The sequence below is a fragment of the Clupea harengus genome, chromosome 11, assembly GCF_900700415.2.
Source record: "Clupea harengus chromosome 11, Ch_v2.0.2, whole genome shotgun sequence".
In the NCBI taxonomy this organism is placed as follows: domain Eukaryota; kingdom Metazoa; phylum Chordata; class Actinopteri; order Clupeiformes; family Clupeidae; genus Clupea; species Clupea harengus.
In genome coordinates this window covers 18,323,007-18,339,387 of record NC_045162.1, presented here as the reverse complement: position 1 = coordinate 18,339,387, position 16,381 = coordinate 18,323,007, and the positions used below count along the sequence as shown (strand labels likewise).

At 43.7% G+C, this 16,381-nt stretch overlaps 1 protein-coding gene across 1 annotated transcript; it reads left to right on the top strand.

Annotated features, from left to right (window-relative positions):
• Positions 1-3,520: 3,520 nt before the first annotated feature.
• LOC105896131 (neuronal pentraxin-1) lies at positions 3,521-14,549 on the top strand. Its single transcript, XM_031576542.2, has 6 exons — positions 3,521-3,673; positions 7,052-7,990; positions 10,410-10,812; positions 11,324-11,574; positions 12,098-12,277; positions 12,760-14,549. Exons 2-6 carry the CDS (start codon positions 7,328-7,330, stop codon positions 12,967-12,969), a joined length of 1,707 nt encoding a protein of 568 aa, XP_031432402.1. The 5' UTR covers positions 3,521-3,673; positions 7,052-7,327; the 3' UTR covers positions 12,970-14,549.
• Positions 14,550-16,381: the final 1,832 nt, after the last annotated feature.

Sequence of the window (16,381 nt, the reverse complement as noted above, 5' to 3'; positions counted from 1 at the left end):
GTTAAGACTATTATTGTACCCTTTCTTGTTAGAGGCAATGTGGCTTTGGCAAAGATGGATTCATAAATAAAAAGCGTAATAAATAAAATACATCTATGTGAACTATCTGTAATCTACTAATCTACCAGCTATGTATGGAATAAATCCAATCCCGGATAGGGCATGAGTCCAATAACATGCAAAGTCTTTAAGGCCCTAAATAAATACATTCCCATCTCAATTAAACAAATGTTTTTGTTGTTGATGAGTTCTCTGTTAAAAACAACCAACCTTACTTGTCACCACATTGATACTGCCTAACATAAGTCCATGTGCACATTTATGTACATGTATTGTGTGAGATTGATGGGAAGGTGTTTCCCCCCTGTGGTAGACTGGAGTTCCAATCCTAAAGTGTTTGTGGGTCAGATTGCAGGAGCAGTTCAGCATTTGTCCAGAGGGTTGCGTGTGCTCGCAGCACAGAGACATCAACCACATTACATGCAGACGCCAAGTTGAGAGAGTAGACAGAGGAAACACTATGTCGTGTGAATGACGTCAGGAATTAAGATGAAGAGCTGCACGTCTCACATTTAGCAGCTGTAACTTAATAAAAGTCATTGTAACTCCATCAAAACACTGTTAATGAAGAGAATAAAAGCAGTTTACAGAGGGACAAAACAATTCTGAGAATCAAGATATGTTGTAAAATGCTTGTGAGGAGATTGTATCACACTGTAGTGTTTAGACCCGGGGATATATTTAAATGGTTAACTGACTCACCTCACACAGTCCCTGTTGATGGGCCACTAAACTCCTGGTTCTTAATGTGGAACAATCAAGAGTAGATTAGAGTAAATTAAGAGTAGGTCAATTTTACCCCGGTGAAGATGGATTATAGTGAATGTTTTACCTAATTTGAAGGTTCCACCAGAAAGAATGTTCTGAGAGCACCTTTGTGAAGTGAAGTGTGTGTGTGTGTATGTGTGTGTGTGTGTGTGTGTGTGTGTGTCACAGCCGCCTGTTGTTGTACACTTCCTGTAATGAATTAAGGCACAAATTAAGGGGATTGCATGAAAGCATCCCTCTGTCTGTGCCCTACTACTTATTCTCTCTGTCCGTCATTTTATCCTCTTCTTGGAATTAGACCCTTGGCTTCCTCTGTGTTTCCGCCCCTACATGTGTAGTCTCTATCATTCATGACACATGGTCTGTCTGTCTGTCTGTCTGTCTGTCTGTCTGTCTGTCTGTCTGTCTGTCTGTCTGTCTGTCTGTCTGTCTGTCTGTCTGTCGGTGGGAAAGATATTAGAGTGTTTGGGTTAACATGTGTAGTGTCTCTTCACTTTTTGTGATACGTAGAGCTTTGACCCACTTGGCGTCCACCCAAAAGGTTATCTGCTCTACCAGCAGTGTGTTTGCATGAGATTAAGTGTAAAGAAATCACACACAAACACACAAACACACAAACCCACAAACACACATACACACCTGCACAAACACGCAAGCACACACACACACACATACAGTACACACAAGTCTCACACAGTCTCTTTGTCTACATTAAATGAATGAATGACAGTCCTCATTGGACAGTGTTTAATTTATGCATTGCTTGTGTCATATAGCACTGATGAAGACTGCCTCAATATTGCTCATCGGTTGAGTAAGTGCCACATTGTGCCTTGTGCGGTTTGAGAGTATCCTTCATTTTACACTGTCTGTATCGTCTACATCAGTGTAATACGGGTTTCTCTGAGAATTGTACAATGCAGCTGCATAAACATGTTTCTTTTGTCACCAGCTTATCTGTAAAAATCAAAGTCAGGCTGGTAGAGACTGTTGAAGGTTTCTATTTCCTTCAACAGTGTGGTGTTCTGTTGAGGCTGAACTAATGGCAGATTATCCTAACACCTACAAACCCTATCCTGTGAAGTAGAAATATAGAATATAGACATTTCTGAAGTGATCTAGCATACACTGTATTGCTGATCTGTGGAAATGTCAGTGTCTGCGAATACCAGCCAATGAAAAGCCATCTTAGCGTGACATGGATCACTGCACTATGACCTCCTACTCCAGTGCCACAGACATCTGAGGAACTGTGTCATGGAGTTCTGCCAAGGGGCAAAGGGTGATTAAAATGACGGCTGCCTTGGTGCTCAGAGACGTATGTGCTTCACTGATCCCTGAACCAAATAGCCGTTGTTCGGAAGATGGATGGGGAGTGTGTTATTTTTCATGAAAATCTGAAAATGTGTCTGTGTCTGTACAACCTTTCCCATAAAATGGATACTGTAGACCGATTAGTGTGTGCAGTATCTCAGGTACAAGCCGATATAAAAAGTGAATTTCTTTTTTTTCTCCTTTATATGTTGGAGATTTTATTGCTGTTCTTTAAATCCTTTTCATAATGTATTGAAAGTAAGACTACCATATTTTCTAGAAAGCCCAGTGTCTTGATGTGTCTACTCTCTTCCTTACTTATTGTAAGTCTGACCTGTAACAGTATTTAATAGGGCATAGGGTTTTATGTTCATTCTGTATGTTCTCTGCATTATAATGAGTAAATAACCAAGATGTAATAAGTATAATAGAAGTTATTATTATTAAGTGTCTTCGAGTTTCTTGAATATGGTGTTGGCATGCTGTGCTGTTCTCTTGTTCTGTGTGCAGTCCACCTCATTGGCAGGAATAACACCGGCCCGCAGTGTAAAGGGTACAAATGGAGTGTAATCAAAGCGATTAAAGTGCTGTTGGCATAGTCTGGCACCTGTGTTGTTCTGTAAATACTTTATTGTGAGTAACTAACTCTGACCATCTGCACACCATTTTATTATTTGTAAATAAGTCTGACCTGTCACAGTATTTAGCTGGACACACACACATGCGTGTGTGTGTGTGTGTGTGGGTGAGTGTGTGTGTGTGTGTGCGTGTGCGTGTGTAATTTACCAGTGTTGAACAAGCTGAGGTCCAGGAGTGCATGGATGACTGTGACCTGAATAGGGGTCCATCTGTCGCTGTAGTGACAGAGGCTGGATTAGTGCGTGGATAATTGGGCCAATTATCTTGTTAAGTTGCACATGCTAGTATGCTATACTGCGTCAAGAATAAATATAGTGCTGCAGTTCATTACGTTGGCAATATATGGTATTATTATTATTAATGGTAATATTTGAATAGCTTTTTACATATCACCGTGTTGCACTGGACTGTAAATCCTCTATGGTAAAACAATACAATTGTATAATGAAAACTTTGTTCGAAATTAAATGTTTCAGTCTTCAGTAAAAGTTAAAGAACTTCTTCCTCTGTTCCAGCTGTACTCTGCATTTGTAGAATCATTGTAACAAAATGTGATGGTTAATGATGATAAACATTCACAGCGCAGTTAGAATACAGGGCAACAACCATAATGACTGAAGAAATATGATTATGTCTTACTTCTCTCGAAGTGTCATGTGTCAGTAGTAAATATTGTAAACACAGAGAAAGAGGGCAGGGGGAGGGGGAGGAGGAGGAGGAGGAGGAGGAGAGGGAGAGGGAGGAGGAGGAAGAGGATCAGAAGGAGGGAGAGAGGAGTTAAATGATTCCACTGCAGTAAGGCTCCCTCAACGACATCAGTCACACAGGTGGACTAACTTCTTTACTCAGCTTTGGAGAGGCACTGCAATATTTCACGCCGGCCCATTTACAGGTAACTGCCCATCCTGCCATTTCTGACTGTGTGACTATCCTCCAGTATTCTCCTCAGATATGTGTCATTCCTGTTCTTCATTAGAATGTTTGGAGTGCAATGATTAGCATTTGTAGAAGTTAAGCTAATGTAGCTTTGGCATTGACATGTGTCTGAGATAATCAAATCAGACTGTATCACTGGCTACATAGTAACACACACTCCCTAAAGAAAGTTCCCTGTTAATGGTAACCTGTTGATTTTGAAGGCGCATTGCGAAAGTTTAAAGGACGTGGACATTTTATATCACAGGATTTAGTTTTACATACTTTCTGTGGAATCTTGTGGCTCTGGACAGAGATCTATAGAGAAACTGGGAAAATGTGAACTGAAGTGTGGTCTAGGATGAATGGTACAAACATGGGATGACAGATTTATCTATTGACGGGTATACTTCGCATGTGGAGAAAGATCAGTGGACTAAGACTCAGAATATCCTCATGGTAATGATCAATATGGGATGAGATGTTGGATACAAGACATTTTCATAGTACAACTGAAGAACATTATTGTCCAATGGAATGTATTCATTTGTTTAATTCTACATCCCTCTCTCTCTCTCTCTCTCTCTCTCTCTCTCTCTCTATCTCTCTGTCTGTCTGTTTCTCTCTCTCTCTCTTTCTTTCTCTCTCTCTGTTCCTGTACCTAAAGAGAGTTTGTGTAAACATGTTTTCTCAAGACCCCCAGTGGTTTATTTAACTGCTTTAGTCAAATTGCTACACTAATTCTATGACCTCTTTATCCACTTTTAATTAGCAACACAAATTTTAAGCATACGTCTCCAGGACTTTAATTAAGATTGTACACTTTCAACAGAACGGGCTACAGATATAAGGGCAGATCCTTAAGTCATAAAGCCCTCAACAGGCAGACTAATGACTTGGCCTCACCAGTCTCAGTAATTAGGTAAATTGGTTGGATGAACAGGGGATAACATTTAACGTCAGACTAGAAGGATGGAGGGGAAGAGTGTGGATTGACACTCTCAAACGCAGAGACCATCTGTGCTGGCTTTAAGCCTGAGGTGGCTGCACGGACACACACACACACACACACACACACACACACATTGACATACATACGCACACATTCATATAAAACACAAACACGCTGACACAAGCACACACATATGCTGACATCAGCCATACACCATACACAGCATGGAGTTGTGTGAGTGACTGACATAACCAGTGTGTATGACTGGTACGACTACTGTAGCTGGATGTATAATGACAAGAGGTGTTTGGTGTTGTAGTAAGTAATATTTCAGTAAAGTGTGGGGCCACGTCAATCATATATGGCATTGAGTTACACTTTGAATGACAGACCAAACTGGTATGAGTAAGCATAGTCAGCACATGCATTCAGAAACCAATAACAATACCAAGCCATATGATAATAATTATAACACCAAGCAGTCCTTGAGTCGGAGCATCAGAGTTTAGTGACAGCTACTGTCACATGAGCTTAGAAATGATCAGGCAATGTTTGAATGGGTCAGAATCTCTTGACCTGTGACCTGATTATTATTATGCGACCATCGAGGCAGACAAATACCATCTTGCAGAATGGACTGGTGGTGTGTTGCGATAGCGTCCCTTTAAGCTAACCTCACATATGTGGCTTTTGGTGAACAGTAAGGGACGTCACAGGGGCTTGTCTGCAGACACTCTTTCTTTAATCTCAAGGTCAGCCACAGGAAGCCCTTCCCACCACATGAGGTGCTGGCAGACTGACCCAGGGTCACCCGTTGTCTGACTGTGACAGCGGCAGGTGGTGTCCCGAGCCAAAACAACTAACAATGCCGTGTGATCTGCACATTGTTAAATAAAGTGACCTCCGAAATAATCTATCAGTGATTAAAGGTGTCTGATCACTTCAGAGAGATACGGTGATGCCAGGTTGTGGAAACAGGGGAGTGGTGGTAAAGCAGGGCAGTGGTTTAAGGCCAGGACATGCCAGCTGTCCATGGGAGACTTGGAGGAAATAGGAAGGGGGGTGGGAGAGTGCGTAGGAGACTGGCACAAGTACCCTCTGCCAAAAAAAGAGGACGAGCTTGTAACGAGACTCGGTGAGATACTGCATTTGTACTGTATTTCATCATGAAACCATCAGTATTCATGAGCCTGAGTTAAGATTTTAAAGATTACGCCTACTTTAAGGAAAAGGTTACTTCAGCTCACGTATTCATAATCTTAGCCTGATATTATATTATATCATATTCTTTTTTTTAGGAAAGAAAATTATAACTAAAAAACTAAAGTTACTAAAAAAAGGAAACATTTGCTGAATGAAACATGCTAAAAGCACTAGTAAACACAAAATATTCACGATGGGAACATAGCGGTTTTTGATGTAGAGGCAACAAAGTTTGCATTGCAGGTACTCAGGTTGAGTGCACATCTACAAACCTTTAGATTCTCTGCTGGTACAAGGCCAGTTCCTCAAGCAATTAATCCCCTAAACCAATTGACACATCACTTTGTGAAGGGGGATTGGAAGCCTACGGGACTACTACATTTGAGTCTGGAAGACAGGGTCGGATTTGTGCCACAACGTAGCAGTCTGCCTCTAAAGCTCTGGACTGTTTCCCAGCGCTTGGTGATGCCTGGCCGAGGTGCCTCATAGGCTCATCTGTTTTGCTCAGGAGGTCAAGGTTGGGAAGATGGGACAGTAGCCATGGGAATTACACACAAGGTTACGGCGCTGAAACAGCAACAGTGAAACAATACACTTGGAAACACAAGGTCAATGAAACACCACACAAAGACATTAGGCACTCTTTAATCCTGGATTGGTGAGGGGTCCATGCACATCAAACACATGTACACCACAATCCTCTAAAAGCCTTGATCAAGGATATAAATGGATTGGTTAGTTGATTTATTGATTGATTGCTTGGCATAGGTTTATTTGTCTTCTTAATGCACAGCATATTTGTGTGACAGCTGGATATCTGTGCCTTCATATAGTCATCAAGAGCACAGATAATCTGCTGGTATTATCTCTGGCCAATAATAACTGTGTCAATCAGCAGAAATGCACATGGTGAGCTTAAGTAGCTCTTTGGGTGAACGTCCTGGTTGTGAGCTTGCATGACAAAGGAGACAGCAGTATGGTAAGTGTAAGGTTAAGAGCAACAGCTGTGCATATTTAATGTATGTATGGTATAAGAAATAAAGAAGAAATAAATACAAAGGTAAATAATAAATGGCTTTAAATTACAACCTCAAAAATGATGTTGGCTACTGTAAGGTGTCGTGTTCAGGGGTTTACGTGAATGATATTGTTTCTTAACATGAACTTTATTCTGACACGTGTCTTTGTGTTTCTTGGCAGAATCTGGTGGCGGAGACTCCAGGACTGTACTACCTGATCACTGGACTGGATTCCACTGTGTGAGGGTGTCTGCCTCATTTCTTTGGAGACGCACACGGATAGGATCCTCCATCAGGTCTTTGAAGACATTCAAGATCACCTGGACTGGTCCCAAACCCTTAGCAAACCTGTCACATGACATCTGAAAGGTAAACAAACTCGTATCACGAAAGAAACCATCACACCCATCAATTAACCAGCAGCTGCACATAGAACCTGTCACTCCAGCCAGTCCAAATGCCAGGACTCGTGAGAGGCCCAAACCCCGGAGGACTGTTCCCAGTCTTCCTTAAGACTCTCCTGCTGGTGGCACTGTTCTGCGGCAGTGATGCCAGCGGGTCCGAGTATGAGTACGTCTCTCAGCCACGCTTCCTGTGCACTCCCATCCCCGCAGACGCCGACCCCGGCTGCTTCCCCATGGCGGCGGGGCCTCTGGGGTCCAGCACTGGGGCTCCAGGGGGTGGGCACCACAGCGGGGGCCACGGCAGCAGCGGGGGCGGCAGTGGAGGCGGCTGGTGGGGGCTGCCAGAGGAGGCCAAAGCCACCATCCTCCACCTACGGGAGAGCTTGGTCCAGCAGAAGGAGACCATCCTGAACCAGAGGGACAAGATCAGGGAGCTGACGTCCAAACTGGCCCTGTGCGAAGGCTTCGGCCGGGGCATGGGTCACCACGACCTGGGGCCCTCGCCTCACCTGACGCACCACACGCTGCCTTACCCCGAGAGCAGTCACCACGGGGACCCCGAGGAGCATTACCCGTCCATGGGCCTGGGGGGCCATCACAGGACGGCAGCCCTCGGGGAGAAGCACGGCAGCGAAATGACACCCTCGTCATCGTCATCGCCAGATCAGCTGGAGAGGATGCTGCACGCACTGAAGGAACGTCTGGAGAGTCTGCAGGTGAGAGCAGGAGACAACCAATCACACACAACCAATCACACACAACCAGTCATAGGGGGAAATACACACATGACCAGTCAAACCAGGGAATTAATGTGTCTGATCTAAAGGTAACAAAATTACCCTTTCTAAGTTCCTTGTGCAGGGGGAGTTCAACCCCACCCCTGCATATAGTTGAAGACAGGGGGATATGAGGTAACAAAAACAACAAAGGATGAAGCAGGGAAAATAAAGCTCAAAAAGCTCCATGAAAACGGGTGTTAAATGTTCAGGCTGAGTCCTGAGTCGTTGGCCCATCGGAGGCAGATATGTCCCAGGGCCAGCCGCTCTCTGGCCAGGGGCCAACTCTTCTGTCTTTAGGGTTTGGACAGATGGGTTGCCAGGTTCAGCATGTCACATTAAGTTTAGGCTTTGTGGCAACTATGTCAAGTATAAATCTTTAATCTAGCCATTAACATAGTAACACTTACACCTGTGAGAGGCCTGACCACGATAGTGTCAAACCATCACATGGGAGGAACTGAACACTATTCAAATACAAAGTCCCTAATTTTTCCTATAGTATTCTTGCATTCATCTTAATTTACCTTGACATCATACAATATCCCTTGAGTGTTGAGGCCTTAATGTGGGAAAAGACATTCTTATCATATTTTCTTCTTAATCTCAAGCTATCTGTTAGCCAACACCATTATTATTCCTGACTTAATGCACAAATCTTATTGTCTTGTGGAAACGGACTAGAAAAGTAAGGGTTTCATTGTCATAGTGGGGAAAGTACTGTAGTATGATATGATATTGTATTGTATTGTATTGTATTGTATTGTAGAATAGTCAATTGCAGTTTTCCTCATAACTTGACAAAATAATGAATAATTATTTTGGGCTCTGTAGATGCTTCTAATGAGAGTCAAAGGGAAAGAGAGGGAGAGGGAAAGAGAGGGAGAGAGAGAGAGAGAGAGAGAGAGAGAGAGAGGGTGAGAGAAAGAGAAAGAGAGGGAGAGAAAGATAGGAAGAAAGAGAGATATTTAATTTCCTTCTTCTCCTGTCCTCTGCCTCTTTCTTCACCTTTCAATGCCCCTCTTTCTTTTCGTTCTCCTTCATCCCTCCCTCCGTGTGGGCTCGTGAGCTGCACACAGATGTCAGGGACAGCAGGAGGTGGCTCTGTGACATCACAGTTGATTAGGGTGATCTCTCCTGACGTACAGTAAGCAGGGCAGCCGCTGAGCAGGAGCAAAGCAGGATTTACCTAGAGAGAGTGATGGGTAGTGAGAGAGACAGAAAGAGAGAGACAGAGACAGAGGGGGAGAGAGAGAGACAGGGGGAGAGACAGAGATAGAGACAGAGACAGAGACAGAGACAGAGAGAGACAGAGGGAGAGACAGAGACAGAGACAGAGAGAGAGAGAGAGAGAGAGATGCACGGGTAATGAGAGACAGAGACAGAGAGAGAGAGAGAGAGAAAGAGAGGGAGAGAGAGAGCGGGAGAGAGAGAGATAGATGCATGGATAATAAGAGAGAGAGAGAGACAGAGAGGGATAGAGAGAGAAAGAAAGAAATGGGTATTGGGAGAGAACTAATGGCAGACAGGTGTGGAAAGAAAGAGATTGATACAGAAAAAGAGAGACTTTTTGTGGATTGAAATAAGCCAACCAATCCAACGGTTCACAGTGATCAAAAGACAGAGTGGTTCCCCTCAAGGTTGGATCCCATCGCGCTCCTGTCTGTCCCAGGTGTCCAGAGGTTGAAGGGATCTTGACATTTTAAAGATTTAAATATTTACTTGAATGGTGCCCTTGTTGTGACCTATATTCTCATAGACTGTAATGAAAGTAACTGTGCCCCTCCCCCACCTCCCCCCAATACTGGGTCCTGATATGCAGTGAGTTTAGAGGGGTGCCTCAGCATTCTTAGGTCCAGTAGTACTTGGACTTTGGATCTATTCCAGGTTCTGCTAAAGCAACACTGGCCCTCTAGGAATAAACAACCCCCACTCCTGTGTTCAAACAACACAGTTATCAGCAGGGTATAGAGGCAGCTACAGACACGCTCTAGCTTGGTTCCAGTGGAGGTCCAAACGTATCCAGGCTCTCAGCGATGCTCAGTAGAGACGCAACGGCTTGGAGGATCAGCGCTGGCACAGACGGCGCAGTTGGCATAGCTCAGATGGTCAGTTCTGCGAAGGGTGCCTAGATATTCTGACAGCGGCACAGACATCATTCATTCTGAGAAGGGTGGGCAGTGATTCCAGATTTACTTTCTTTTGGTGGAGAGAGCTATATCATGGCCCAGGAAATCCAGGGTGTTTAATTGATGGCTATTTGTTGCCAATTCAAGGACCCCTGCATGTGTGCTGCAGCATGTATTGGCAGAGTGAATAGTGTATGAGGTGCTGAAACTGTTTGTGGTTTTGTTTGCAGACCCGCAACACCTCCAACACCTACTCAAATTCACTCAAAGACCTCCTGCAACGGAAGATTCAGGCTCTCGAGCAACAACTCAGCCATCACACCACCTCGCACAGCAGGGGCCGTGATGATGATGGACATCCTGACAACAGCCGCTATGATGGCGATAGCGACACTGACGACGATGATGACATACCTCATGACCTTGGACACTATGACGCGCACCGTGCTGACGGGAGTCACGACGACGGACGCCTTGGTGGAGATGAAGATGAGGGTGATGACAGTGTCGAAGACGACAATGAGACGGATGGTGCATACCCCTATCACACACAAGGACAAAGGACACCCAGCAGCCACAGCAGCAAGCTGGATGCTGTTCTGAACCACCTTCAGCACAGACTCACAGACACAGGTAGATAGGATACACATCCCTCCTTCACCTGTGTCATGACTTATGCATTTATCAGCTACAAGGCACCATGGTTTACAGAAAATGAGGCTTAGAACTGTTCCAGAATCAGTCTGAAATTGACATAGAGGCAGAAGTGTGTTTTGTATGGCTTGCATTTGAACAGGAAGCATCTGGGTCCATTAAAAGCAACACTAGGCAAACAAACTCAGACTCTGACATATGTTATTCTGTAATCACTTGCTGATGTGGATTTCCTAAGAGTTACTTTCCCGGGACCAAACGGTCAAATTCAAGATGCTTTCAGTTAAACAGTGACTGGTGCTATCATTGTAGTTTGGACTCTTAGTTCATACTGTAGTGTACCTACTTTGTACTCACAGTCCTTGTCAAAAGACATCCTCCTGACAGAACACAACCAAATTACAATATAAGTTTTTAGGAAGAAAATGAAAAACTTTAAGAAAAACTGATTTTCTTAACAAATAAATAAATGCTTTATCGCTTCTCCCAGGTTCCCGCAAAAAGACCAATGTCCCGGACGGCTTCCAGATCGGATTCCCTATGCGCACCAACTACATGTATGGGCGTGTGAAGCACACCCTCCAACATGAGATCTTCGCCCTGACCCTGTGTCTGTGGCTGAAGGGAGGGGCAGGGCCAGGGCTGGGGACCCCCTTCTCCTACTCAGTACCCGCCCAGGCCAACGAGCTGGTGCTGATCGAGTGGGGCAACAACCCCATGGAGCTGCTGGTCAACGACAGGGTGAGTGAGGGTGTGTGTGTGTGAGTGAGGGTGTGTGTGTGTGAGTGAGGGTGTGTGTTTGTGTGTGTATATGTGTGTGGAGGTTTTCTTCTGCATTTTTATGTATGTATGTGTTTGTGTGTGTGTGTGTGTTTACTTCTGCATATTTATGTTTGTATGTATGTATGTATGTATGTGTGTGTGTGTGTGTGTGTGTGTGTGTGTGTGTGTGTGTGTGTGTGTGTTTACTTCTGCATATTTATGTTTGTATGTATGTGTGTGTGTGTGTGTGTGTGTGTGTGTGTGTGTGTGTGTATGTATGTGTGTGTGTGTTTACTTCCGCATATTTATGTTTGTATGTATGTGTGTGTGTGTGTTTTCGGCTGAAGACAGATACAATCTGAGACATGAAGGGAGAGCCAGGAAATGAAAGAATCTTTGAGATTCACAGAGAAGCAACACATAGGGTCAACTATGAGCACTGAAAATAACCATTTTTGTCTGTGTGTGTGTTTTCCATATGTGTGTGTGTTGGTGTGTGTAGGCGGTCACCCTGCCCCTCTCACTGAGTGACGGCAAGTGGCACCATGTGTGTGTGACGTGGACGACTCGTGATGGGCTGTGGGAGGCGTACCAGGATGGCGTGAAAAGGGGATCAGGGGAAAACCTCTCCGCATGGCATCCCATCAAGGCAGGAGGAGTCTTCATCCTGGGACAGGAACAGGTGCGTCTGAGTGTGATTAAACAGGTCTGATCTTGACAACAGACATGACAAAACACATATTCATATCTAAGTAATGTAGAGACTCAATGTCTGACTCATGTAAAAAATGTTACTCAGGAACATCCAAAGAAACTGATGTAATCGCATCAGTATAGTAGCATAGCAGTAATAGTAATTGTAAACCGAATGCTATACTGATTACACTGATATATAAACTATTATTCCACTTATGGGTAAATACATACTTTCAGTATCTTTCATTAACATTAACTTTACAAGAACACACCAACAATGTCTACATTGATTAAAATAAATCATCATGTCTACATTGAACACAGTGATTTTAGTGTTTCTAAATCTTTGTGTCCACAATATTCAGTCAACTCACCAGATCAGGTCTCCCTAGTGGTTCTCTGGATCTTCTCTGGTGCTCTGGCAAATCCAGCAGTGATTGGAAATAACACGTCCTGCTCTCCCCTTAGGACACACTCGGCGGTCGCTTTGACGCCACCCAGGCATTCGTGGGCGAGATCTCCGACCTGCAGATGTGGTCCCACATCCTTACCGGCCACGACATCTACAGTCTGGCCTCCTGCAGCGGTCACATGGCCGGTGACATCATCGCCTGGTCGGAGTCTGCCCTGGAGCTGCATGGCGGAGTCACCAGCTACCCCTTTGACCCCTGTCACTAAGTTCACAGGTCAGAGGTCATCACACATAGGCTCCTGAGCTGATGACAGGAGTGAATCTCATGCCAGAAGACTGAGCTGGTAAAGGTGGCACACAAGGTCTTTCATATCTATATGCCCATTATCCACAATCAATTCAAACGATGGCCTTCTGAAGCTTTTAACATTATCCAACTGTCTGACGTGTGTGTGTGTGTGTGTGTGTGTGTGTGTGTGTGTGTGTGTGTGTGTGAGGGTGCATGTGTGTATGTGAGGGTGCGTGTTTGTGAGAGTGTGTGTCTACATATGTGTTTTTACTGAGTTGTTTTCTTGCACATACTGTATCTTGTCTTTGTATTTTGGAGCATCTAAGTTAGAAGTATTGTTGCTAAGTGTTTTAGTAACACATGGCAGAATATGTGACATATTGTCATTACAAAAGTAGTAGCCTCTAAATATCAGTGTAAGCTACCCATTGAAACTTTTTTTAATATATATCGCTTGGAAGTAGTAGGTTAAGTCAACATATCCCATGTTTGTCTTGAGACTGCAGTGAAAGGTAGGTAGATATGAAAAACTGATCATTCTAAATGATTACTTAAAGAGAAAGAAAAGATTTTTGAATAAAGTCTTCAAAGAATACAGCAATACCAAAGAAGTTACGGTAGTTAATTTTGTTATTCAAAATTATTAAATGACACCTATGAACTCCCTCCCCTTGTGTGTAGTTGCCATTCAACCAATTGAATACACTGCACCTAGTGTAGACCTAACCAGCAACTGGATGTGTGACCATATCTAGTGGTTCCACACATGAAATGTTCTGGATAGAACTTAAATCAAATTGTGTATAGATATGATTTGCAAATCTACTTTGGGTAATAGCTGCTCAAGGATAATAATTGTGTATATACCCAGAAGGATGTGGGAAAAGTGTTGTAAAGTCAGGCTGATAATAGTTGCTGGATGACCAGTTGTGTCTTTACGTCAAACTTGCAACTCAAATCACGTGTATGCATGTTTCTATGTGTGCATGTTCACAGAGGGTTATCGAACACATGTACTTCTTCAACCTTTTATTTGTGTTTCCTTTTTCTCTTTTTTTGTCATGTCATGTAAGATTCTCAGTCTGTCTGTGATTCATTTGCCCTGCCCTTCATGTTCCTTGGAGTGGTGACAATGGCCATTACAGTTAAATTCACTTAGGACAATTAAGCCATTGCAGTCAAATTAACTTTTAAGACAATTAAGTAATTTCTTCTTGTTAGGGACTGTTAACATAATAGATAATTTTGTATTTATTTTCATGTCTTTGGCAGTGATTAGATTCTGCATGCTATTTTAGTATACAATCCATGTACATCTATGTATAATTGAGTGTTTTGTTTCTCAAACTTATTGTGGGGTTTGTTTTTGTTTGTTTAAATGTTTGGTTTCACATTATTGTGGTAGTGTCCCTTCATTTGTTTATGTTTTGTCTTTCTTTCTGTCTTTATGGTGAATTGTGTGAGAATGCTGCATGGATCCCTGTGCTGATAAATGTTGGAAAAATATTATTTTGCATTTTGTAAACAATTGTAAATAAAGGTTTTCAGTAAAAAAAATATTGGAGTATTTGCCTTAACAATACTATAACCTTCATATTAAATTGAATTGTTCGAATGCTAATGTGATTCAAAACATTAGTCTGGCATGCTGGTTAAAAATGAACACTTACATCCAATGTAGTCTTTGCCGTTTCCCTATAAATCTACACACCTTTAAATCCAACCGGTGGTTGTGTGCCTTGCACAGGGTTACAGCCCCACCACTATCATTAATCGCATTAAGTATTAAAGCCCCTGGCGTGAGATTGTCCTCACCTGACATGCCCTGTCTGAGGATTTCCTGATGAAGAGTTTCTCAGCTCGGCCTGAGCCTGTGCTCATCATCTCCAACACAGTGGTACATCCAGGAGTCCACGCTGTACCGTTTTCAATGCTACACCAGATACATCGGCATGTTTTTCATGGCTGTCACCTAGTGGTCACATTCAGGCCTGACGTGCTCAAATAGTTCACAGAGACAAAAACAGCTTCACATATCATCTACTGACTTTCAACTGTATGAGGAGCATTACAAAAACATCACTGTCAAATGTTGCTGTCATTTTGGACAAAGAAATGTAATTTTAAAAATGTAATAAAAACACAGAGCTAAATGACCATACATCAAATCTAAAATGCTGATGCTGAGTTTATTATTTCCTTTCCCACAAGTAGGCTACTCCACAACCCAATTAAAGTCATAGGGAGGATGTTTGTCCTAAACAGAGAACCACGAGTAAGGAATGGAAACGATACAAAAAACCTTGATACAAAAATTCTAAACCGATTATCGATTCTAAACCGATTATCGATTATCAATTCTAAACCGATAAAACGATTATCGATGCATTGTGGAAGTTGCATTTAAAAGCAAAAGGCAATTCCTCAAGTTGAGAACACAAGTGTGTGTCTCGTTTATTTTACATGCAGAAAACGAATGAATGACAAGATGGCGTTGCCCTGTAATCTAACAAGCATGGGGCTCGACGTCATCACAACAATAGAATATTTAAAGGGACCGTGATCCCGGAACATTCATTTTTACGTGTATAACACATTACTTAAATAACTGCATGAAACAACAGTGTGTAGAACCACATGAAGTCACATTCACTACACACGTCCCCCCAGAATTCACCATATAAGAAAATAAATCATCGGCGAGGTGGTCGTATTAATCGGCCAGAACGGCTGTGTTTTACAGGGGGTCGAGAAGACACTACCGTGGCAGGTGTACCACCATGACACGGGCGTGGGGCATGGAGTGAGGGAGTTTTGGGGGGGAGGGGAGCAGGGGGTGGGTGCAGAGCTGGAGGACGCCCGCGTCGTGGGGGCTGGACCAATTCAATGGGCCTAGCAACGTCCAAATGAGCTGGTTTGAGGCGGTCAATGGAGAGTCGCTCCGGTTTACCACCCATGTCCACCACAAAATGTTTGTCTCCCGTCTCCAAAACACGGAATGGGCCCTCGTAGGGCGGGCGTAGCAGTCCCCTGTGAGCATCGTGGCGAATAAAGACGTATTCAGCCGTCTGAAGCCCAGCAGGGATGTGCGACTGAGGGAGGCCGTGACGGGAAGTAGGGACAGGTGCGAAAAGCCTCGCATTGTCCAGTAGTGAGGCCCGCTGGAGAGTCGCAGACCAGGGAACGGTGGAAGCAGGAACAAAATCCCCTGGAACCCGCAGTGGCTGCCCATAGACAAGCTCCGCGGATGAGGACTGTAAGTCTTCCTTCGGTGCAGTCCGGATGCCAAGCATCACCCACGGGAGCTTGTCGACCCAGTTGCTGTCTTTGAGGCCGGCACGAAGAGAAGCCTTCATCGACCTGTGAAATCGCTCACAGAGTCCGTTAGC